At 43.0% G+C, this 25,314-nt stretch overlaps 2 protein-coding genes and 1 long non-coding RNA gene across 7 annotated transcripts in view; 1 reads left to right on the top strand and 2 right to left on the bottom strand.

Moving 5' to 3' along the window:
• Positions 1–19,336, top strand: part of LOC139571028 (uncharacterized) — a 28,383-nt gene extending 9,047 nt beyond the window's left edge. For 2 of the 4 annotated variants that reach the window (XR_011674221.1, XR_011674222.1), the window contains exons 2-3: positions 3,340–3,460; positions 7,308–7,443. This is a non-coding gene — a long non-coding RNA (uncharacterized lncRNA). Of the gene's footprint in view, positions 1–3,273; positions 3,461–7,307; positions 7,444–19,215 lie in introns of those variants that run through there. The other 2 variants (XR_011674224.1, XR_011674223.1) reach the window with 2 other exon arrangements.
• LOC139570973 (zinc finger protein ZFP2-like) lies at positions 3,980–15,888 on the bottom strand. The gene is made up of 3 exons (XM_071393382.1): positions 14,476–15,888; positions 7,260–7,443; positions 3,980–6,843 (listed from the first exon to the last, which is right to left on the bottom strand). The coding sequence occupies exons 1-3, from the start codon at positions 14,482–14,484 to the stop codon at positions 5,573–5,575; spliced, it is 1,464 nt and encodes a 487-aa protein (XP_071249483.1). The 5' UTR covers positions 14,485–15,888; the 3' UTR covers positions 3,980–5,572.
• Positions 17,548–25,314, bottom strand: part of LOC139570998 (zinc finger protein ZFP2-like) — a 55,752-nt gene continuing 47,985 nt past the window's right edge. Inside the window, exons 2-3 of one of the 2 annotated variants that reach the window (XM_071393433.1) lie at positions 19,171–19,351; positions 17,548–18,772 (exon numbers count right to left, since the gene is read on the bottom strand). In XM_071393433.1, coding sequence (XP_071249534.1) covers positions 17,592–18,772; positions 19,171–19,351 — 1,362 coding nt within the window. In that variant the 3' untranslated portion in view covers positions 17,548–17,591. The remainder of the gene's footprint in view (positions 18,773–19,170; positions 19,352–25,314) is intronic. The other variant, XM_071393443.1, reaches the window with a different exon arrangement.

Here is a 25,314-nt window from a genome sequence, read left to right as displayed (position 1 = left end):
AGAAACCTCATAATTCAAATTTCTCAAACATACAAGTATTAGACACCATTTTAAAGATAAAATTCTCGTTAATCCAACCACAGTGTCCGATTTCAAAAAGGCTTTTCGGCGAAAGCAGAACATATCATTATGTTAGGTCAGCAACTAGTCACAGAAAGCATACAGCGATTTTCCAACCAAAGATAGGAGTCACAAAAAGCAGAAATAGAGATAAAATTAATCACTAACCTTTGATATTCTTCATCAGATGACACTCCCGGGACAACATGTTACACAATACATGTATGTTTTGTTCGATCAAGTTCATATTTCTATCCAAAAACCTCAGTTTACATTTGGCTTTGCCTCCAACACATCCCGTGAATTTGCACAGAGCCACATCAATTTACAGAAATACTCATAATAAACATTGATAAAAGATACAAGTGTTATTCACAGAATTAAAGATATACTTCTCCTTAATGCAACCGCTGTGTCAGATTTCAAAAAAACTTTACAGAAAAAGCACACCATGCAATAATCTGAGTACGGCGCTCAGAGACCAACACAACCCAAACAGATATCCGCCATGTTGGAGTCAACAGAAGTCAGAAATAGCATTATAAATATTCACTTACCTTTGATGATCTTCATCAGAATGCACTCCCAGGAATCCCAGTTCCACAATAAATGTTTGTTTTGTTCAATAATGTCCATCATTTATGTCCAAATTCTTCCTTGTTGTTCTAGCGTTCAGTACACTTTCCAAACTCACGACGCGCGGGCAGGTCCAGCGGAAAGTACGGACGAAAAGTAAACAAAAGTTATACTACAGTCCGTAAAAACATGACAAACGAAGTACTAAATCAATCTTTAGGATGTTTTTAACATAATTCTTCAATAATGTTCCAACCGGAGTATTCCTGTGTCTTCAGAATTGCGATGGAACAGAGCTCGCTCTCACGTGAACGCGCATGGTCTGAGCATGGTCACTTCATGGCAGACCTGACTCATTCCTCTCTCCTTCGGCCCCACTAAACAGTAGAGGCATCAGACAAGGTTCTGTTGACATCTAGTGGAAGCCTTAGGAAGTGCAACATTACCAATATCCCACTGTATCTTCAATAGGAGCTGAGTTGAAAATCGACCAACCTCAGATTTCTCACTTCCTGGTTGGATTTTTTTCTCAGGTTTTTGCCTGCCTGATGAGTTCTGTTATACTCAAATACATCATTCAAACAGTTTTAGAAACTTCAGAGTGTTTTCTATCCAAATCTACTAATACTATGCATATTCTAGCTTTTATGGCTTTGTAGCAGGCCGTTTACTCTGGGCATGCTTTTCATCCGGACGTGAAAATACTGCCCCCTACCACAAAGAAGTTAGGATCTCCTGCTAACACGTATGAAACCAAAATTAAATTTAGCATCTGACCCATTACATGAGACATTAGTTCTGGGTTAACCAACATTAACTCAGGTGTGAAAGATGTGTTCAATTCCAATGAATGCTCAATCAAATGTTCTGAACATAACACAGGGGGCATTAGTTTTGACATTTGTAAAAGATATACCACCTCCATTTGAAACATTTGCCAAAGTGATTAAAACTGTTTCAAAGTAGTGAACAATTACACACTTCAGGAAAACTGAGTTCTCAGTAAGGTTAACCTTGTTATTCCTTTCACTCTCTATTGACCTCAGCCTAATCACAGAGATCCTCTCATGATCCCTCACCCTGGACCCATCTTCCACTAGTACTCTCTTCACTGCCTCAGCATACAACACCTTCTCCACTACTGTGATCCTGGTAACCTCAACCTGTCTTTCTCTCACCGGACACATCTGATCTCCAGCATCATGTGTACCCATACAGTTTACACACACAACTTTTTCCATCAATACTACACATTCCTTTCTCTCAGGTTCCCCTGCACACTTCTCACATCTAGGAATCTACCTGATACACACTGCTGGAAGGAAGCAGTCAAGGAAGGGAGTTTGTGTTTATAGATGAAGTACCCCTAATCGTCAATCAATCATGTCAATGTCGATTTATTCAGCGCTTTAAAGCTTGCCAGCTTGTAGTCTTGAAACTCGACATTAGTTACCTTTGGCTCGTTCAGCCATCCCAATGGGGAAAATGAGGGTTTTGGAATAAACACCAAAAATAAGGTCAGCACAGGCTAAGGAGATCTTATACATTTTGTTCTATGAGATAATAGCAGTCAGTTAATATGAACTTTATGAATTATGAATCCTTTGTGATTGATGTGCTTTTTTATTGCATAAATACTTGAAAATTCACAAGAAGTGACGTTAGCTGATAAAGATTGAAGAACAAAACGCATAACATCTAAACCTGTGTTTTCAACAGACCTTCCGGCGCCGACAGAGATGGTCGCCTCGCTTCGCGTTCCTAGGAAACTATGCAGTATCACAAGCATTTCGCTACACTCGCATTAACATCTGCTAACCATGTGTATGTGACAAATAACATTTGATTTGATTTGCTTATAGAGATGGCTCATTCATCACAAAGCCCACTGATATTTTAAACTACTTTAATTACTTTTTCATTGGCAAGATAAGCAAACTTAGTGATGACATGCCAGCAACAAACGCTGACACTACACGTCCAAGTGTATCGGACCAAATTATGAAAGACAAGAATTGTACTTTAGAATTCCATAAAGTCAGTGTGGAAGAAGCGAAGAAATTATTGTTGTCTATCAACAATGGCAAGCCACCGGGGTCTGACAATCTAGATGGAAAATTACTGAGGATAATAGCAGACGATATTGCCACTCCTATTTGCCACATCTTCAATTTAAGCCTACTAGAGAGCGTGTGCCCTCAGGCCTGGAGGGAAGCTAAAGTCATTCCGCTACCCAATAATAGCAAAGCCCCCTTTACTGGCTCAAATAGCCGACCAATCAGGCTGTTACCAACCCTTAGAAAAAATTGTTTGACCAGATACAATGCTATTTTACAGTAAACAAATTGACAACAGAATTTCAAGATATTATCTCTTGTCCCTTAGTCTTTTAATGAATGCATAACAGTAAACATAGACACTTGCATCTTATAGTATTCTGAGTGGTGACTCAAGGCTCGCTGCCTTGGCTAGAGTCATTGATACAATTATGGGTCTTTAGCATTCACATAATATTGGAGTCAGTCAAAATGTTCTTTACTCTTCACCTTCATGCAACGGTCCATACTTGTTCCTTTACTCTTATTAATTTGCTTCAGTGATCTTAACATTCTCCAAATGTGTATTTTAGTCCTGTTTCGTCCAACTGACAATACGTTACATTATCAAAGTATGTTTGTCTATTTTATGTTTCTATCTGAACAGTCCTCTGAGGCATGTAATGACTTCTCCGAGGAGTGGTGATCCGGGTGGAGGTGGTAGCACATGATGGGGTGGGGGTACGGTCGGCGGGTCTCCCCACGCGAAGCCTGGCCACTTTTTCAAGGTAATTTGTATGATGTTTCAGAACTACTTGTCAAAAAAAGTTACAAATGTATCATTTTCTTTTTAAATAAATACCAGGTCATTCTGATGTATATGATAGAACACATTTTCAACTCCAAGGACAAAAAAAATCACTATGAGGCATTTTCACCCCAAGTGAGACAACCGAGCACCCTGGCTCATTGACTATAAGGTGTACAGATTAAATTATGTTAATTTTTTATCAGTGTGTGTGTGTATATATATATATATATGATTGTACAGGTGTGTATATTTCAAGAATTCCAATCTTTTACTTATACATGTGTGTGTGTATTGTTAGATATTATTGCACTGCTGGAGCTAGGAACACAAGTATTTCTACACCTGGAATAACATCTGCTAAATATGTGTATGTGACCAATGATTAGAGTGTGTGTTTGTGTACGAGTACAAGTGCATAGGTTTGTGTGTGTAGGTTTGCAATTGGTAGAGGGTGGTATGTGCATTAACATTAGTGAAGTAACACATTAAACATTGGTTTAGGTGTTATTACATGATCGGTTTAAGTTATTACGTTACTCATTAAAAAAGTTGTTACTCACCTGATAAAGTAACTAATTACATTAAATGGAAAAGTTATTACGATAACAATTCAACATTTGATCATATTAAGGAACAAGATATTACATTTACTGGTTTTATTACATTATACATCTAAAAGTTATTACATTAACTGTTGTTACAAGACACAGTATGCATAGTTCTTGCCTTGAACTCATGGATATTATTATCCAATGTATTATGGATTCGTTTAAGGATCATTTTAATCAATATAGATATATACAATTTAAGTGATAACTTCTTGTTTAGAAGATAAAGAATGGATGGAATTCATTGATCAATTGAATACATTAATATACACCTGTTGTTGAAACATTATTCTACATAATGATATTTAATAATAATAGTATCATGAGTTTACAATGGCTTGTGAAAGTATTCACCCCCTTGGCATTTTTCCTATTTTGTTGCCTTTCAACCTGGAATTAAAATAGATTTTGGGGGAGTTTGTATCATTTGATTTACACAACATGCCTACCACTTAGAAGATGCAAAATATTTTTTATTGTGAAATAAGACAAAAACTGAAAACTTGAGCATGCATAACCCCCCCACGTTTTGCAGCAAGTCTCTTGGGGTATGTCTCTATTTTTGCCCATTCTTCAAGGCAAAACTGCTCCAGCTCCTTCCAAGTTGGTTGGGTTCCGCTGGTGTTTAAGTCATACCACAGATTCTCAATTGGATTGAAGTCTGGGCTTTGACTAGGCCGTTCCAAGACATTTAAATGTTTCCCTTTAAACCACTCAAATGTTGCTTTAGCAGTATGCTTAGGGCCATTTCCATTTTTTTATGGATTAAATGGTGCTCCGTTGGATGTTCAAAGTTTCAGATATAATTTTTATAACTCAACCCTGATCTGTACTTCTCCACAACTTTGTCCCTGACCTGTTTGGAGACCTTCCTGGTCTTCATGGTGCCCCTTGCTTAGTGGTGTTGCAAACTCTGGGGCTTTTCAGAACAGGTGTATATATATATGTGACAGATCATGTGACACTTAGATTGCACACAGGTGGACTTCATTTAACTAATTATGTGACTTCTGAAGGTAATTGGTTGCACCAGATCATATTTAGAGGCTTCATAGCAAAGGGGGTGAATGCATATGCACGCACCACTTTTGTTTTATTTATTAGAATTTTCACTTCACCAATTTGGACTATTTTGTATATGCCCATTACATGAAATCCAAATAAAAATCCATTTAAATTACAGGTTGTAATGCAACGAAATAGGAAAAATGCCAAGGGGGATGAATACTTTTGCAAGGCAGTGTATGAAAGAAGATACAATTATCAACGACCCCCATCACACAGGATCACTATGACATCAATGATAACATTTATCCATATAGATCAATGTGTGATATCACATAGACACAGGAGAGACCTGATCCTAGATCAGAGCTGCATATTATGCTCCAGAGGTTACCATGGTGATCAGACTGAGGCAACTGTTTAAGAATGGGAGATGGATATGACTGTTCACTGGATGTTTTCTACTGATCCTTTATTTAGGGATCTGGAACCGGTGACAGAGAGGAGGGAGAGGAAATACGGCACGTTTTTGTTTTCTGGTGTTTTTTCAATTGCCCTAAATAAGCAAAGCTCTTCCCACATAGACAGACATAGGGTTTCACTCCAGTGTGTGTTCGCTGGTGTGAATTTAGGGTCCCTGATTGACTGAAGCTCTTCCCACACTGATCACAGCTGTAAGGCTTCTCTCCTGTGTGTATGCGCTGGTGTATAGTACGTTTTTCTGACACCGCAAAGCTCTTCCCACACTGATCACAGCTAAAAGGTTTCTCTCCTGTGTGTTTTCTCTGGTGTATATTCAGGTGTACTGATTGAGCAAAGCTCTTGCCACACTGAACACATCTATAAGGCTTCTCTCCAGTGTGTGTTCGCTGGTGTGAATTTAGTGTCCCTGACTGATTAAAGCTCTTCCCACACTGATCACAGCTATACGGTTTCTCTCCAGTGTGTGTTCGATGGTGTCTAGTCAGGGAGGAAGCTATAGCAAAACTCTTCCCACACTGATCACATCTAAAAGGCTTTTCTCCAGAGTGTGTTAGCTGGTGTGTATTCAGGGTGGAAGCTAGAGCAAAGCTCTTCCCACATAGACAGACATAAGGTCTCTCTCCAGTGTGTGTTCGATGGTGTCTAGTCAGGGTGGAAGCTAGAGCAAAGTTCTTCCCACACTGATCACAGCTATAAGGTTTCTCTCCTGTGTGTGTTCGCTGGTGTGAATTTAGGGGCCCTGATTGACTGAAGCCCTCTCCACACTGATCACAGATATAAGATTTCTCTCCTGTGTGTATGCACTGGTGTATAGTTAGGGCATCTGATACAGCATAGCTCTTCCCACACTGATCACAGCTATACGGCTTCACTCCAGTGTGTGTTAGCCTGTGTATGTTTAGGGTTCCCAAATATGAAAAGCTTTTCCCACAATCAAGGCAGGGGTAAGGCTTCTCCCCTGTATGAATTCTCAGATGAGATTTTAAGGTGTTAGAAGCAGCGAAACTCTTCCCACACTGTGAGCAGTAGTACGGTTTCTCTCCGGTGTGAATTCGCTGGTGAATAATGAAGTCACTCCGGCTTGTGAAACTCTTCCCACAGTCAGAGCAGCAGTGGTGAGGTTTCTTCCCTGTACGCCTCTGCTGATGTTTCTTGAGATGTTCTGATCTGGAGAGACTCTTCTCTGTCTCGTCAGCAACATGATGTTGAGGATCCCCAGATGATAAGCCCCTCCCACTGAGAGAACGACGGTTAGGAGTGTCCCCTGTGAAACAAAGACATTGAATAACTAGTTTTTGGAAATATGGGTCCATAAACAAACACTATAACATTTTTTTTTAAAGTGTTATTTAGCAGACGATCTTATCCAGAGTGATTTACAGGAGCAATTAGGGTTAAGTACCTTACTCAAGGGCACAGACAGATCTTCCACCAAGTCGGCTCAGAGATCCAAACCAGCAACCTTTCAATTTGTGGCCCAACGCTCTTAAAACACAAGACCACCTGCCTCTCTTATAACATCAATATACACTCAGTGGCCAGTTTATTAGGTACACCACCCTCCATTCACAAAATTTGATTGACAATTAACTAGCCCCCGAGTGTTTTACTGTTTATAAATCAATTAACAGAAGTTGCAGAAGCAGATTGTAGTCTCCTCCACCCCCCCATTGTTCTTACTTGATGAAATCAAATCTCCATCTCCCTCCTCGTGTCCTTCTCTCACAGTTCCACTCTGCCCTGGTGTTTTCCTGCAGTCGACCAGCCGCACAGACACCCTCTTCAGACCCTGCAGTAAGGCGCTACCAGGAGAGTTGTGACACGGGGACTCTGGCAGGTTAGAGGGGGACGGGATAGCTCTGTCCTGGAGACCATAGGAAGTATTGTACATAGAATATCATTAGACCAAGCATTTGATTACTTTAGTCTAAATCTCTGATTGATTGGTGCATCCTTATAATACCTCTTTTCTCCTGAACTGTGCAGTCATTCACTACTTTCCACAAATGTACAGTTTTCAAATGGAAGTGGTATATTTTTTTTACTAATGTAAAAACGTTAAACACTTGTAATACCTCCTGTCTTATGTTCAGAACCTTTGAGCAGTCATTGGAGTTGAACACATCTTTCACCCCTGAGTTAGTCTCGGTTAACCCTAGAACCTACGTCTCACGTAATTGGTCAGCCGCTCGGTTAAGTTCTGAGTTCATACGTGTTAGGATGAGAGCTTAACAGGTGCTGGAATGAAGAGCTCCACCCTCTCAAGATACGGGCCGAATGTCCCCTCCCCTTTCCAAAAGTCAGCGAACACCAACACCTGCAAAATCGTTATTTGTCATAATAACCAGAGGAAAAACCAAATCACCTGAACTACTGCTGCTCATTATGATGTAGTATTTGGAGCCAAATCCATAAATGTTTTGGTTTTTACCTTCCACGTCTTTCTGGTGCCTTTTACAACTTGTTCTAGCCTAAAGCGCTGCAGAGTTATGCATCCTAGACATTTATATAATAAGGTTTGGGGGGGATTAGCCCCTCCCCCACCCCAAGCACCACTCCACTGGAATGGCCGTTGACAAATATCCAACACATGGGCTAGTCCACCATCCAGATCAGAGCTGTAAATACAATCAAGCCTGTCTAATAGCAGAGTTGTTAATTTGGCACTGTTGATCAACACATATTTGGCCTGACCCCCTCCTCAGGACCATCTGGCAGAATGGCCAGAATATGTTCTATAAGTCAAGACAGGTGACGGTGCCAGACACATGCCGGAACCAACCCTATGAACTATGTAAGGTGTCTGTAACCAGTATATAAGAGATCTAACGGGACTGCCCCGAGGGAGCTACCTTCAGAACGCTACTTTATACATCTTAAGTTTGACTTTGACCTCTAGAGCATGGTGATTATAAACAATGATTCATTTAAGATTGACTTCGAGTGTCTCCGTGTTGAATTTCCACGAGAATCCCATCACATACACTACATTCCCAAAAGTATGTGGACACGTGCTCGTTGAACATCTCATTCCAAAATCATGGGCATTAATATGGAGTTGGTCCCCCTTTTGCTGCTATAACAGCCTCCACTCCCGGGAAGTCTTTCCACTAGATGTTGGAACATTGCTGCGGGGACTTGCTTCAATTCAGCCACAAGTGCATTAGTGAGGTTGGGCAATTAGGCCTGACTTGCGGTCTGCGTTCCAATTCATCCCAAAGGTGTTCGATGGGGTTGAGGTCAGGAGTCTCTGTGCAGGCCAGTCAAGTTCTTCCACACCAATCTCAACAAACTATTTCTATATGGACCTCGCTTTGTGCACGGGGGCATTGTCATGCTGAAACAGGAAAGGGCGTTCCCCAAACTTACCACAAAGTTGGAAGCACAGAATCGTCTAAAATGTCATTGCATGCTGCAGCGTTAAGAATTCCCTTCACTGGAACTAAGGGACCTAGCCCGAACCATGAAAAACATCCCCAGACAAGTATTCCTCCTCCACCAAAGCTTTACAGTTGGCACTATGCATTGGGGCAGGTAGATTTTCCTGGCATCTGCCAAACCCAGATTTGTCGTTCGGCGGTGAGCCTTACACCACTCCAGCCGACGCTTGGCATTGCGCATAGTGACCTTAGGCTTGTGTGTGGCTGCTCAGCCATGGAAACCCATTTCATGAAACTCCAGACGAACAGTTATTGTGCTGACTTTGCGTCTAGAGGCAGTTTGGAACTCGGTAGGGAGTGTTGCAACCGAGGACAGACGATTGTTATGCTGCGCGCTTCAGTACTCGATGGTCCCGTTCTGTGATCTTGTGTGGCCTACCACTTCTTGATTGAGCCATTGTTGCTGCTAGACGTTCTACATCACAATAACAGCACTTACAGTTGACCGGGGAAGCTCTAGCAGGGCAGAAATTTGACATACTGACTTGTTGGAAAGGTGGCATCTTATGACGGTACCATGTTGAAAGTCACTGATCTCTTCAGTAAGGCCATTCTACTGCCAAGGTGTGTCTATGGAGGTTGCATGGCTTTGTGCTCAATTTTATACACCTGTCAGCAACGGGTGTGGCTGAAATAGCCAAATCCATGGGGCCACAGTGTCTCCTGACCCCTCCTGTCTCAGCCTCCAGTATTTATGCTGCAGTAGTTTGTGTCAGGGGGATAGGGTCAGTTTGTTATATCTGGAGTACTTCTCCTGTCTTATCCAGTGTCCTGTGTGAATTTAAGTATGCTCTCTCTAATTCTCTCTTTCTCTCGGAGAACCTGAGCCCTAGGACCATGCCTCAGGACTACCTGGCATGATGACTCCTTGCTGTCCCCAGTCCACCTGGCCGTGCTGCTGCTCCAGTTTCAACTGTTCTGCCTGCAGCTATGGAACCCTGACCTGTTCACCGGACGTGCTACCTGTCCCAGACCTGCTGTTTTCAAATCTCTAGAGACCGCAGGAACGGTAGAGATACTCTTAATGATCGGCTATGAAAAGCCAACTGACATTTACTCCTGAGGTGCTGACTTGCTGCACCCTCGACAACTACTGTGATTATTATTATTTGACCATGCTGGTAATTTATGAACATTTGAACATCTGGCCATGTTCTGTTATAATTTCCACCCCTCATAGCCTGGTTCCTCTCTAGGTTTCTTCCTAGGTTTTGGCCTTTCTAGGAAGTTTTTCCTAGCCACCGTGCTTCTACACCTGCATTGCTTGCTGTTTGGGGTTTTAGGCTGGGTTTCTGTACAGCACTTTGAGATATCAGCTGATGTAAGAAGGGCTATATAAATACATTTGATTTGAAGGGGTGTCCACATACTTATGAATGTACTGTATTTATACTCTGGACTAATATTTACATATTTCTGAATTCCATTCTTTTAGATGTATTGTACAAACGTTGTGAAATACTCATCACATTTTCTACGGATTTACAAAAAACATGCACCTCCACTGTCACCGCATATCCGAGACAAACTTTAGTGCTTCGGGATAATGATCGTAAGAAGCCGGGTGAGATGGACTACAGCTGGTAAGGGCAGACGGAGGAAAATACTGACAATAGAAGGTAACAGACCTAAAACACATCAGAAACACAATCGCTCACGTGCAGAATTCTAACTGAATTATGTGACGTCACAAATACGTCCCAGGATGCCCCAGAGACCCCGAATGTGCTTGTTTGTAATTCAAGATCATTGATTAACAAAGTGGATGCATTTGATCTGCTTCTTCAATCAGTAAATGCAGACATTGGATGCGTCACTGAAACGTGGGCCCACGAAAATATCCCAGATGAATCTCTTTTCATATATAACTATCAGCTGTTCAGAAAGACCGGTCCTGAGAGGGGGGTGTGTGGCTATGTATGTGAACCACAGTATGCAGGCAAAGAGAAGAACTGACCCAGAGAAAGAGGAATGTGAGTGTATGTGGCTTCAGCTCCGTCCTAAACGACTCCCCAGCTCAGTTTCAACTCTGTTCGTGGGAGTACTCTACCATCCACCATGGGCAAATGAGAAAACACTTCGCTAAAACACTGGATTATCTCAACACTGTCGATGTGATCAGGATGTCCTATACCTAAATTGTCAAACCCATGTACAACGAGTGACTGGAGGCCCATCTAACGTCATGCCTTGGAAAAATCCAGAACTTCTTTAAAAGAAAACTCAAGCCAACAGTTTTATCTGAGTGCACAAATCAGTATGCCGACCTACCAAAGTCCAGCACTACTACCGCCCTTGTGAAAGCCACACACTCCTGGCTGACAACTAGACTCCAAAAATACCAACAATGGTGAGGGTGTTACTTGCTGATATGTCCAAAGCCTTTGATCGAGTAGATCACACAAAGCTCCTGCAACATCTGTCTGACATTGAACTGTGTCCAAGGTTACTAGCCTGGCTCACCAGCTACACCACAGGAAGAAGGCAAAGGGTGATGGTTACTAGCCTGGCTCAGCAGCTACACCACAGGAAGAAAGCAGAGGGTGATGGTTACTAGCCTGGCTCAGCAGCTACACCACAGGAAGAAGGCAGAGGGTGATGGTTACTAGCCTGGCTCCACCACAGGAAGAAGGCAGAGGGTGATGGTTACTAGCCTGGCTCCACAGCTACACCACAGGAAGAAGGCAGAGGGTGATGGTTACTAGCCTGGCTCCACAGCTACACCACAGGAAGAAGACAGAGGGTGATGGTTACTAGCCTGGCTCCACAGCTACACCACAGGAAGAAGGCAGAGGGTGATGGTTACTAGCCTGGCTCCACAGCTACACCACAGGAAGAAGGCAGAGGGTGATGGTTACTAGCCTGGCTCCACCACAGGAAGAAGGCAGATGGTGATGGTTACTAGCCTGGCTCCACCACAGGAAGAAGGCAGAGGGTGATGGTTACTAGCCTGGCTCCACCACAGGAAGAAGGCAGAGGGTGATGGTTACTAGCCTGGCTCCACCACAGGAAGAAGGCAGAGGGTGAAGGTTACTAGCCTGGCTCCACCACAGGAAGAAGGCAGAGGGTGATGGTTACTAGCCTGGCTCCACCACAGGAAGAAGGCAGAGGGTGATGGTTACTAGCCTGGCTCCACCACAGGAAGAAGGCAGAGGGTGATGGTTACTAGCCTGGCTCCACCACAGGAAGAAGGCAGAGGGTGATGGTTACTAGCCTGACTCCACAGCTACACCACAGGAAGAAGGCAGAGGGTGATGGTTACTAGCCTGGCTCCACCACAGGAAGAAGGCAGAGGGTGATGGTTACTAGCCTGGCTCCACAGCTACACCACAGGAAGAAGACAGAGGGTGATGGTTACTAGCCTGGCTCCACAGCTACACCACAGGAAGAAGGCAGAGGGTGATGGTTACTAGCCTGACTCCACCACAGGAAGAAGGCAGAGGGTGATGGTTACTAGCCTGACTCCACAGCTACACCACAGGAAGAAGACAGAGGGTGATGGCAGATGACACTTTTAGCACTTTCATTTAGACTCGAAACTCAGTATTGACACGTGGCGCAGTCAGTGAGGAAGGCCTCAAAATGCCTTTTTGACTGTTCTTTCCAGAAATGGCATAGCCACTGATGATCTGGTCACAGTCTATACTACACTGGTCAGGTCTTGTCTGGAATACGGTGGTGTGCTGTTAGTTGGATGCAGTAAAAAGCAGCAGGCCCAACTAGACAGGGTGCAGAGGAGGGCCTTGATCATCTCCAGAGGTGGAGCGGTGCAACCACAGCTCCCCTCACTGCAGAGCAGTCCAACCACAGCTCCCCTCACTGCAGAGCAGGCCAACCACAGCTCCCCTCACTGCAGAGCAGTCCAACCACAGCTCCCCTCACTGCAGAGCAGGCCAACCACAGCTCCCCTCACTGCAGAGCAGTGCAACCACAGCTCCCCTCACTGCAGAGCAGTCCAACCACAGCTCCCCTCACTGCAGAGCAGGCCAACCACAGCTCCCCTCACTGCAGAGCAGTCCAACCACAGCTCCCCTCACTGCAGAGCAGGCCAACCACAGCTCCCCTCACTGCAGAGCAGGCCAACCACAGCTCCCCTCACTGCATCGTGACCTTTTAAGTCTTTATTGAAGACTCATCTCTTCAGTAGGTCCTATGATTATGAGTGTAGTCTGGCCCAGGGGTGTGAAGGTGAACAGAAAGGCACTGGAGCGACGAATCGCCCTTGCTGTCTCTGCCTGGCCGGTTCCCCTCTCTCCACTGGGATTCTCTGCCTCTAACCCTATTACAGGGGCTGAGTCACTGGCTTACTGGTGTGCTTCCATGCCTTCCCTAGGAGGGGTGCGTCACTTGAGTGGGTTGAGTCACTGACGTGATCTTCCTGTCCGGGTTGGCGCCGTGGGGGAGATCTTCGTGGGCTATACTCGGCCTTGTCTCATAGTAGTAGATTGGTGGCGGAAGATAGCCATCTAGTGGTGTGGGGGCTGTGCTTTGGTAAAGTGGGTGGTGTTAAATCCTGCCTGTTTGGCCCTGTCCGGGGGTATCAACGGATGGGGCCAGTGTCTCCCGACCCCTCCTTTCTCAAACTCCAGTATTTATGCTGCAACAGTAGATGTGTCGGGGGGCTCGAGTCAGTCTGTTATATCTGGAGTATTTCTTCTGTCTTATCCAGTGTGAATTTAAGTTCTCTGCCCTAAGACCATGCCTTTCTCATTTACTCCTGAGGTGCTGACCTGTTGCACCCGCTACAACCTCTATGAATATTATTATTTTACCTTGCTGGTCATCTATAAACATTTTAACATCTTGGCCATGTACTGTTATAAACTCCACCTGGCACAGCCAGAAGAGGACTGGCCACCCCTCATAGCCTGGTTCCTCTCTAGGTTTCTTCCTAGGTTCCTTCCTTTCTAGAGAGTGTTTTCTAGCCACTGTGCTTCTACATCTGCATTACTTGCTGTTTGGGGTTTTAGGCTGGGTTTCTGTACAGCACTTTGTGACATCGGCTGATGTAAAAAGGGCTTTATAAATACATTTGATTGAATGATTAGATCATGTTGAAATGGTGCTTGAATAGTGGAGGCAGCGCCTGTTTTCATTGCGTTAACAATAATTCAATAGTTGTTGAGTCTGAAAACGTCCGAAACATTCACTTCCTTGGCCATTCTGTAGGTCATGTAACTGTTTGTTACATGGAACATATTTTGCACTCCGGTTTTATGATTACACAAAAAGGTGTGGTTTAATTTATTCTGCCACTGTCTTCTTGTCACGGCTGTGTCAATGCATATGAACGAACAGGTTAGAGCAAACAATAAAATATCCCAAGTTTTTAATTACCCTCATTGTTTATTTTGTCCAGCTGTTCAAATGGAAATGGAAGATCAAAGATGACGAAAAATAGGCCTAGACATGTTATACACCACAGTAGGCATACTGTAAAATAAAACCAAACTTACCCGATCCATCGTTGAAGCTATTTTTTCTTCAACATTTCTTCAAATAGAAAAACGTGACAGTAAATCTGTAGCTAGCCTACACTAGTTTCTTTGTTACAGCGTTCAGATACAGAACAGCGATACCAGAGCAGTCAAACGTCCTTTTAAAAATCAAAACTAGATTTAATTTGTGACAAATAAATGTCTTTTGTAAGCTAATCTTACTTCAATAAGATCCTGGATACGATCTTACCTGATCTATTAAAAAGTCAGGAAAACGTTCAACACCCTATTCACCAAGAATTCTGCCGTCGGTTATGGTCTAACTCTACCCCAGCGTCACTCGGAACAACGTCCTCTTCGAGAGTCCAGATAGTTTTAATTGTTTGAGGCCCAATAAGGGAAGCCTATAAAATACCAGACTGATTACCGCTGACCAGTAAAACCCGAAGTATGTTCAATCCGACGTCTGCAGTTTTCATGCAGCACTTAACAGCAATGCAATCTCTGCAGTTGTCAATGCATTTATACTTCCGTTTCACCGAGCAGCCTCAAAGCAGTTGAGAAGGAAGTGGTCTTCTTCTTCTTTGGTATTATGGCGGTCCGCCATAAACAATTCTTATAGGTTCATACCTCCAGCAAGTGTATTGGCTGGGTATCAGTCTACTATTCTGTAGTATTAATTCATTGTACTTTGTGAAAAACCAACTAACCCTACACCCATTAAAACCCTCATTATTCCACTACTTTGGCCCTCTGATTCTACACCAGGCCAGCAGCCTGGGAGGACGGGATATTATCGTTCAAAACACCTTGTAACTCGACAGTAAAATATTGTACACCCAAGTACTTCTCTACAGCTGCCATCAGATCATCTATCCACTGTGTTTTACATTCTATACCTGCGGTACAGTTGATAACCATGGCCATGAACGCCCAAAAATGACTGTTGGTGTTGTTGTTTTTTATTTTTTTGTGTCGCACTGCATACTGTTCTTTGCTCTTTTAACGGATTAAGCATGGCTTTGACAACGATGAATTGTACAAACGTTGTGGAATACTCAGCACTTCTGGAAGGAAGTAGTCAAGAGACGACGTTTGTGTTTATACAGGAAGTACCGCCCCCACTTACCGTCAACCAATCATGTCAATGTTGAGCTAAACAGAGCTTTAGATCTCGCCAGCTTGTAGAATTAAAACAAAGAAATGAGTTACCTTTGGCTCGTTCATCCATCCCAATGGGAAAAATGTGGGTTTTGGAATAAATACAGAAAATAGGGTCAGCACAGGCTAAAGAGATCTTATACGTTTGTTCTATGAGATAATAGCAGTCAGTTAATATGACCTTTATGTGATTTAAATGCTTTTTTTATTGCATAAATGACATTAGCTAATAAAGATTGATGAACAAAACTAACAAGATCTCCTAAACCTGTGTTTACAACAGTCCTTATTTTCGGCATTTATCCAAACACCATACAAAACCGCCATTAATTTCCCACATAGGCTTTGTCCAACGAACCATGGCAAAATTAGTGCCTATAGAAAGATGCCATTACTATTTCTCTCTATAGAGCCCCACAGTGGACGAGTCATAATACCCTTAAAACCAAATGGTCAAACTAGGGAATGCTTTCCACCATTCACTTTACCCATAGGGGATTTTCCATAGGCTTACCCTGGCGAGACATTTTGAGAACCATTTCAATCTCTCTCGGACAAGGTGACTTTTATCAATATAATCGTTTCTATTTACACTCAAATTTCGCAAATGCTAATTAGGATAAAAAAGTAGACCTCATGCAACGCTACAAACCCTTAAAGCTCCTGCACATCGTCTCCAGCTGACACCTTTGCTAACAGGTATTGTGCAATTTTAAAACTTGCCCATGACAGGTCACAGAATTGTCAATTTAAAGAAATGTAGCCATTTTATTTATTACTACATTTAGCTAACATTAGATAGTTAATCCAGAGATTCTTACCCACACCAGTAGGTCATTGATTGCAAGATATTAGCTGTTGTCACTTAGTCTTTTAATGAATGCATAACGGTAAACCTAGACACTTGCATCGTATAGTATTCTGAGTGGTGACTCAAGGCTTGCTACCTTGGCTAGAGTCATTGATACAATTATGGGCCTTTAGCATTCACATAATATTGGAGTCAGAGTCAAAATGTTCTTCACCTTCTTCTGGCAACGGTCTATACTTGATCCCTTACTATTTTTAACTTGCTTCAATGATCTTCACATTTTCCAAATGTGTATTTTGGTCCTGTTTCATCCAACTGACAACACATTACATTATCAAAGTATGTTTTGATGGGGTGATGGGGTGGTGGTGATAATTTGCAAATAAATTCATAAAAAATCCTACAATGTGATTCTCTGGATGTTTTTTTCTCATTTTGTCTGTCATAGTTGAAGTATACCTATGATGAAAATTACAGGCCTCTCTCATCTTTTTAAGTGGGAGAACTTGCACAATTGGTGGCTGACTAAATACTTTTTTGCCCCACTGTATCTACAGTAATAAATCCATGTGTATGTGTTATCGTGTGTGCATGTATGCATGTGTCTGTGCCTATGTTTGTGTTGCTTTAATCTGCTTTTTAAATCTAATTTTACTGCTTGCATCAGTTATTTGATGTGGAATAGAGTTCCATGTAGTCATGGCTCTATGTCGTACTGTGCGCTTCCCATAGTCTGTTCTGGACTTGCGGACTATGAAGAGACCTCTGATGGCATGTCTTGTAGGGTATGCATGGGTGTCCGAGCTGTGTGCCAGTAGTTCAAACAGACAGCTCGATGCATTCAACATGTCAATACCGTTCATAAATAAAAGTAGTGATGAAGTCAATCTCTCCTCCACTTTGAGCAAGGAGAGATTGATATGCATATTATTAACATTAGCTCTCTGTGTACATCCAAGGGCCAGCCGTGCTGCCCTGTTCTGAGCCGATTGCAATTTTCCTAATTCCTTTTTTGTGACATCTCACCACACGACTGAACAGTAGTCAAGGTGCGACAAAACTAGGGCCTGTAGGACCTGCCTTGTTGATAGTGTTAAGAAAGCAGAGCAAGAATGGGAGATGGATATGACTGTTCAATAGATGTTTTCTATTGATCCTTTATTTAGGGATCTGGAACCGGTGTCGAATCGGAAGATGAAATATGGCACATTTTTGCTTTCTGGTGTTTTTTCATTGGCCCTAAATGAGCAAAGCTCTTCCCACAAAAACAGACATAGGGTTTCTCTCCAGTGTGTGTTCGCTTGTGTGCATTTAGGCTCCCTGATTGACTGAAACTCTTACCACAATGATCACAGCTGTAAGGTTTCTCTCCTGTGTGTGTTAGCTGGTGTGTATTCAGGTGTACTGATTGACTGAAGCTCTTCCCACACTGATCACAGCTATAAGGCTTTTCTCCTGTGTGTGTTCGCTGGTGTATAGTTAGTTTTTCTGATACAGCAAAGCTCTTTCCACACTGATCACAGCTATAAGGCTTCTCTCCAGTGTGTGTTCGCTGATGTGTAGTCAGGGTGGAAGCTAAAGCAAAGCTCTTCCCACATAGACAGACATAAGTTCTCTCTCCAGTGTGTGTTGCCTGGTGTCTAATCAGGGAGGAAACTACAGAAAAGCTCTTCCCACACTGATCACAGCTATAAGGCTTAACTCTTGTGTGTGTTACCTGGTGTCTATTCAGGGTGGAAGCTACAGCAAAGCGCTTTCCACACTGATCACAGCTATAAGGCTTCACTCCAGTGTGTGCTAGCTTGTGTGTGGTCAAGTGGACTGCCTGATTGAAGCTCTTCCCACACTGATCACAGCTATAAGGCTTCACCCCAGTGTGTGTTAGCTTGTGTGTCGTCAGGTTGCATGACTGGTTGAAGCTCTTTCCACAATCAAGGCAGGGGTAAGGCCGCTCCCCTGTATGAATTCGCAGATGATATTTGAAGGCGTTAGAAGCAGTAAAACACTTCCCACATTCTGAGCAGCTGTAAGGCTTCTCTCCCGTATGGATTCTTTGGTGTACTTTAAGACCTCCTGCACAGGTGAAACTCTTCCTACACTGAGAGCAGCAGTACGGTTTCTCTCGGGTGTGAATCCGCTGGTGAATAATGAAGCCACTCAGGCTAGTGAAACTCTTCCCACAGTCAGAGCAGCAGTGGTGAGGTTTCTTCCCTCTACATCTCTGCTGGTGTTTCTTGAGGTGTTCTGATCTGGAGAGGCTCTTCTCTGTCACGTCAGTAACATGTTGAGGCTCCCCAGATGATAAGCTCCTCCCACTGAGAGAACGACGGTTAGGGGTGTCACCTGTGAAATAAAGACACTGAATAATAGGTTTTGGAAATATGGGTCCATAAACACTTTATTTTTGTTATTTAGCAGACGCTCTTCTATAGAGCGACTTACAGGAGCAATTAGGGTTTTGTACCTTTCTCAAGGGCACACCGACAGATTTTTCACCTAGTCGGCTCAAAGATTTGAACAAGCAACTTTTCGATTAGTGGCCCAACGCTTTTAACTACTAGACTACCTGCTGTCTTTATCATCAATATACACTCATTGGCCAGTTTATTAAGTACACCCCCCTCCATTCACAAAACTGGATCGATAATTTACTGGCCACTGAGTGTATACTGTTTATGACTGAATTAACAGAAGTTACAGAAGCAGATTGTAGTCTCATCCACACACCCCATTGTTCTTACTTGATGGAATCAAATATCCTTCCTCCTCGTGCCCTTCTCTCACAGTTCCACTCTGCCCTGGTGTTTTCCTGCAGTCGACCAGCCGCACAGACACCCTCTTCAGATCCAGCAGTAAGGCACTACCAGGAGAGTTGTGACACGGGGACTCCGGCAGGTTGGAGGTGGACGGACTAGCTCTGTCCTGGTGACCACAGGAAGTAAAGTACATAGAATATCATTAGACCAAACATTTGATGAATTTAGTCTAAAACTCTGATTGGTTGGTGCATCCTTATAATACCTCCATTTTCCTGAAGTGTGTAATCGTTCACTACTTTCTACATTTTCAATCACTTTGCCAAATCTTTCAGATGGAAGTGGTATATTTGTTTTTACAAAATGTCAAAACTGATAACACTTGTAATGCCCCGTCTTATGTTCAGAAACTTTGGTTGAGCATTCATTGGAGTTGAACACATCTTTCACCTGAGTTAAGAACTAATGTCTCACGTAATTGGTCAGCCACTCGATTTAGTTCAGGGTTCATACGTGTTAGGAGGAGAGTTTAACAGATGATGGAACGAGGAGGACGCCAACACCTGCCAAATCGTGATTTGTCATAATAACAAGTGAGGAAAAACTAAAACACCTGAACTACTGCTGCTCATTATGATGTAGTATTTAGAGCCAAATCCATCAATTATTTGGTTTTACCTTCCACCCTAAATTAAATGAATGTCAATTTATACAGTTATCCCCATATACAATAGAGTCACGTCTTTCTGGTGCCTTTTACAGCTTGTTTCTAGCCTAAAGCGTTGTAGAGTTATGCACCCTATACATTTATATAATCAGGGTTTGGGGGGCATTAGCCCCCTCCACCCCAAGCACCACTGGAATGAACGTTAACAAATATCCAACACATGGGCTAGTCCACCATCCAGATCAGAGCTGTAAATACAATCAAGCCTGTCTAATAGCAGAGTTGTTAATTTGGCACTGTTGACCAGCACAGATTTGGATAAAAATGTCAAGACAGGAGAAGGAGCATAATATAATCTATTCTGGATGTTCAAAACTGGCGAGTTTGATGCTACCCAGCATGCATTTTCACAATGCAGTGGACAACGTGTGGTTACATGTGTATTTGCCCTCCTCTGTCCTACCTTTGCAAATCAGATCATAACTCCAATCTGGTCCTCTTTGCCCATCCACATCGACAGGGCCGGTCAAGTTCCTTTGTGTACACAACACTGACAATCTGAAATGGTCCATCCACACAGACAGGGTGGTGAAGAAGGCTGAACAGTGCCTCTTCAACCTCAGGAGGCTGAAGAAATTCAGCTTGGCCCCTAAGACACACAAACTTTTACAGATGCACCATTGAGAGCATCCTGTCGGGCTGAATCACCGCCTGGTACGGCAACTGCACCATTCACAACTTCAGGGCTCTCCAGAGGGTGGTGCGGTCTGCCCAACGCATCACCGGCGGCACAATGCCTGCCCTCCAAGACATGAACGGCACCCAATGTCACAGGAAGGCCAAAAAGATCATCAAGTTCATCAACCACCCGAGCCACGGCCTGTTCACACCGCTATCATTCAGAAGGCGAGGTCAGTACAGCTTCTATCTCAAGGCCATCAGACTGTTATATAGCCATCACTAGCTGACCTCCACCCAGTACCCTGCCCTGAACTTGTCACTAGCTGACTACCACCCGGTTGCGCTACATTTACATTTTAGTCATTTAGCAGACACTCTTATCCAGAGCGACTTACAGTAGAGTGCATACATTTTATTACATACTGAGACAAGGATATCCCTACCGGCCAAGAGCAGACGCTCTTATCCAGAGCGACTTACAGTAGAGTGCATACATTTTTTACATACTGAGACAAGGATATCCCTACCGGCCAAACCCTCCCTAACCCGGACGACGCTATGCCAATTGTGCGTCGCCCCATGGATCTCCCGGTTGCGGCCGGCTGCGACAGAGCCTGGGCGCGAACCCAGCCCTGCCTGGGCGCGAACCCAGAGACTCTGGTGGCGCAGCTAGCACTGCGATGCAGTGCCCTAGACCACTGCGCCACCCGGGAGATACGCGCGTTGCTGACAGGTGTATACAATTGAGCACACAGCCATGCAATCTCCATAGACAAACATTGGCAGTAGAGTGGCCTTACTTAAGAGCTCAGTGACTTTCAATGTGGCGCCATCATAGGATGCCACCTGTCCAACATGTCAGTATGCCAAATTTCTGCTCTGCTAGAGCTTCCCCGGTTAACTGTAAGTGCTGTTATTGTGAAGTAGAAACATCGAGGATTAACAATGCCAATGCACCATGCACCTTAGAGGCTGCTGCCTTATGGACATGGAACACTGGTCACTTTAATAATGTTTACATACTGTTACCCACTTCATATGTATATACTGTATTCTAGTCAAGTCCATCCTATTCAACAAGTCCTGTATATACAGTGCTGTGAAAAAGTATTTGCCCCCTTCCTGATTTCTTATTTTTTTGTCACACTTAAATGTTTGAGATCATCAAACAAATTTTAATATTACACAAAGATAAACTGCATTTTGTGTTTACTTGGGTTAAGTGATAATTTTATTTATTAAGGGAAAAAGCTATCCGAACTCTCATGGCCCTATGTGACAAAGTAATTGCTCCCATTTGTTAAATCATGAATTAACTGTGGTTAATCAAATTTTTGGTAAGCTGAGTTCAATTTCACTAGCCACACCAAGGCCTGATTACTCCCAGACCTGTTGAATAAAGAAATCACTTAAATAGAACCTGTCTGACAAAGTGAAGTAGGCCAAAAGATCTCAAAATAGCAAGACATCATGCCGCGATCCAAAGAAATTCAGGAACAGATGAGAAACAAAGTAATTGACATCTATCAGTCTGGAAAGGGTTACAAAGCCATTTCTAAAGCTGCGGGACTCCAGCGAACCACGGTGAGAGCCATTATCCACAAATTGAGAATTTGGAACAGTGGTGTACCTTCCCAGGAGTGGCCGGCCTACCAAAATTACCCCAAGAGCGCAGTGACGACTCATCCAAGAGGTCACAAAAGGACCCACAACAACATCTAAAAGAACTGCAGGACTCGCTTGCCTCAGTTAAGGTCAGTGTTCATGACTCAACCATAAGAAAGAGACTGGGCAAAAATGGCATCCATGGCAGAGTTCCAAGGCGAAAACCACTGCTGACCAAAAAGGACATAAAGGCTCGTCTCACTTTTGGCAAAAAAAACATCTTGATGATCCCCAAGATTTTTGGGGAAATATTCTGTGGACTGACGAGACAATAGTTGAACTTTTTGGAAGGTGTGCGTCCCGTTACATCTGGCATAAAAGTAACACAGCATTTCAGAAAAAGAACATCATACCAACAGTCATATGGTGGTGGTAGTGTGATGGTCTGGGGCTGCTTTAGGACCTGGACGACTTGCTGTGATTGATGGAACCATGAATTCTGCTCTCTACCAAAAAATCCTGAAGGAGAATGTCCGGCCATCAGTTCGTGACCTCTAGCTGAAGTGCACTTGGGTTCTGCAGCAGGACAATGATCCAAAACACACCAACAAGTCCATCTCTGAATGGCTTAAATAAAACAAAATGAAGGTTTTGGAGTGGCCCAGTCAAAGTCCGGACTTGAATCCGATTGAGATGCTGTTACCTTAAAAAGGTGGTTCATGCTAAAAAAAAAACTCCAATGTGGCTGAATTAAAACAGTTCTGCAAAGAAGAGTTGGCCAAAATTCCTCCACAGCGATGTGAAAGACTCATTGCCAGTTATCGCAAATGCTTGAATGCAGTTGTTGTTGGTGAGGGTGGCATAACCAAATATTAGGTTTAGGGGGCAATTGCTTTTTCACATAAGCCATGAAGATTCGGATAGCTTTTTTCCCTTAATAAATAAAATCATCACAAACTGCATTTTGTGTTTACTTGGGTTATTTGTGTAATATTTAAATTTGTTTGATGATCTGAAACATTTAAGTGTGACCAATATGCAAAAAAATAAGAAATCAGGAAGGTGGCAAATAAGTTCACAGCACTGTGTCACGGCCGATGCGGGAAGAAGCGGACCAAGGTGCAGCGTGGTGAGCGTACATATTCCTTTTTATTCGAATGTCGCCAACAAAACAATAAACAATACAAAACGACCGTGAAGCTTAACAGGGCTATGAAGCCTCTAACAAAGTTAACTACCCACAACCAAAGGAGGGAAAAAGGGCTACCTAAGTATGGTTCCCAATCAGAGACAAAGATAGACAGCTGTCCCTGATTGAGAACCATACCTGGCCAAAACATAGAAACACAAAATCATAGAAAACAAAACATAGAATGCCCACCCCAAATCACACCCTGACCAAACCAAATAGAGACATAAAAAGGCTCTCTAAGGTCAGGGCGTGACACACTGTGTGTGTGTGTATATATATATATATATACACACACACACACACACACACACACTTCTATCCTACAGGTAGAATATTTAGTATATCCACATACTGTCTCTACATCCTGTGATGGAAAATGTTATCATGTGAAGAGCAGCCTTGAAAATTTTCATCTTGTCTAAATGTCAAATAATCCTGCCAATAATCCTGACAATTATTCCTCTTCCACCAAACTTCACAGTTGGCAATATGCATTGCAGCAGGCAGCGTTCTCCCCCCTGCCAAACCCAGATTTGTCCGTCAGCGGCGAGCCTTACACCACTCCAGCCGACGCTTGGCATTGCGCATGGTGATCTGAGGCTTGAGTGCAGCTGCTCAGCTATGGAAACCCATTTCATGAAACTCCCGATGAACAGTTATTGTGCTGCCTTAGCGTCCAGAGGCAGTTTGGAACTCGGTAGGGAGGGTTGCAAAAGAGATGATTTTTACACGCTAAGCGCTTTAGTACTCGGAGGTCAGACTCTGAGATATTGTGTGGCATACCACTTCTCGATTGAGCCATTGTTAATCCTCGATGTTTCTACATCACAATAACAGCACTTACAGTTAACCGGGGAAGCTCTAGCAGAGCAGAAATTTGGCATACTGACATGTTGGACAGGTGGCATCCTATGATGGCGCCACACTGAAAGTCACTAGGCTCTTAAGTAAGGCCACTCTACTGCCAATGTTTGTCTATGGAGATTGCATGGCTGTGTGCTCAATTGTATACACCTGTCAGCAACGCGTGTGGCTGAAATAGCCAAATCCAATCATTTGGAGGGGTGTCCACATACTTATGAATGCACTGTATTTATACTCTGGACTAATATTTATATATTTCTTAATTTAATTATTTTGCTTTTAGATTTGTGTGTAACATTGTCGTGAAGTGTTAGATATTACTGCACTGTTGGAACTAGGAACACAAGCATTTCGCTACACCCACAATAACATCTGCTGAGTATGTGTATGGACCAATACAATCTGATTTGATTTCTCAGCTACAGTTTGAGTTCTGTCCTGTCTGACAGTGAAATATGGCTAGCTCTTACCATAGCTTGAACTATGGCGTAGCTAGCTAGCGTTTGTGATAGAAATTACAACATTGTTATTCAAATGACCTTTTATATAGAATATTATTCAATTAGTACTTTCACACTGTCTGTTGGCCTGAGAGGAGCCTCCGAGGCTTAATGCTGGCAGTTGATTGACGATGCATTGGTGATAAGACCTAAAAACTACATTCCACTGCTAATGTTAACTGAGTTGCTGTGTCAAATGCTGTTCTGCCAGGGCCAGGGGAACTCTCCCTCCAGTTTCTCTCCCACATCGCAAATGGACACTGAATTTAATCTGTTGAGGGAAGGATCTAGTGTCCAATGTTGTATTATACATTCTGTATAAACAAGTAGTAAATGACCGAGACAGACATTTGGCGCCATGTAAATCTTGCTGTCTGTTACTGTCTGTACCCTTGTATAATTTCACAAATCTGTTATTTATGAGGACTCAAGAGGACTATAAAAAGTTGTAACCTAATCCTGTTTATTTGGGCTTGTAGCTCTACACCATTGGGTGACCGTTAACACACCATTACTGCAGTAATTATTTATAAAGTTGGATGGTTTTGTAGAAATCTAAAAGTCTCTCCTTTTGATTAGAATAATTACCACGACAAGTTGCAAAAGTCCACGGCATGCAT

Source organism: Salvelinus alpinus, chromosome 1, assembly GCF_045679555.1.
Source record: "Salvelinus alpinus chromosome 1, SLU_Salpinus.1, whole genome shotgun sequence".
NCBI classification, from domain to species: domain Eukaryota; kingdom Metazoa; phylum Chordata; class Actinopteri; order Salmoniformes; family Salmonidae; genus Salvelinus; species Salvelinus alpinus.
Note: the sequence above shows the minus strand (reverse complement) of the source record. Positions and strands in the feature narration are given on the sequence as shown.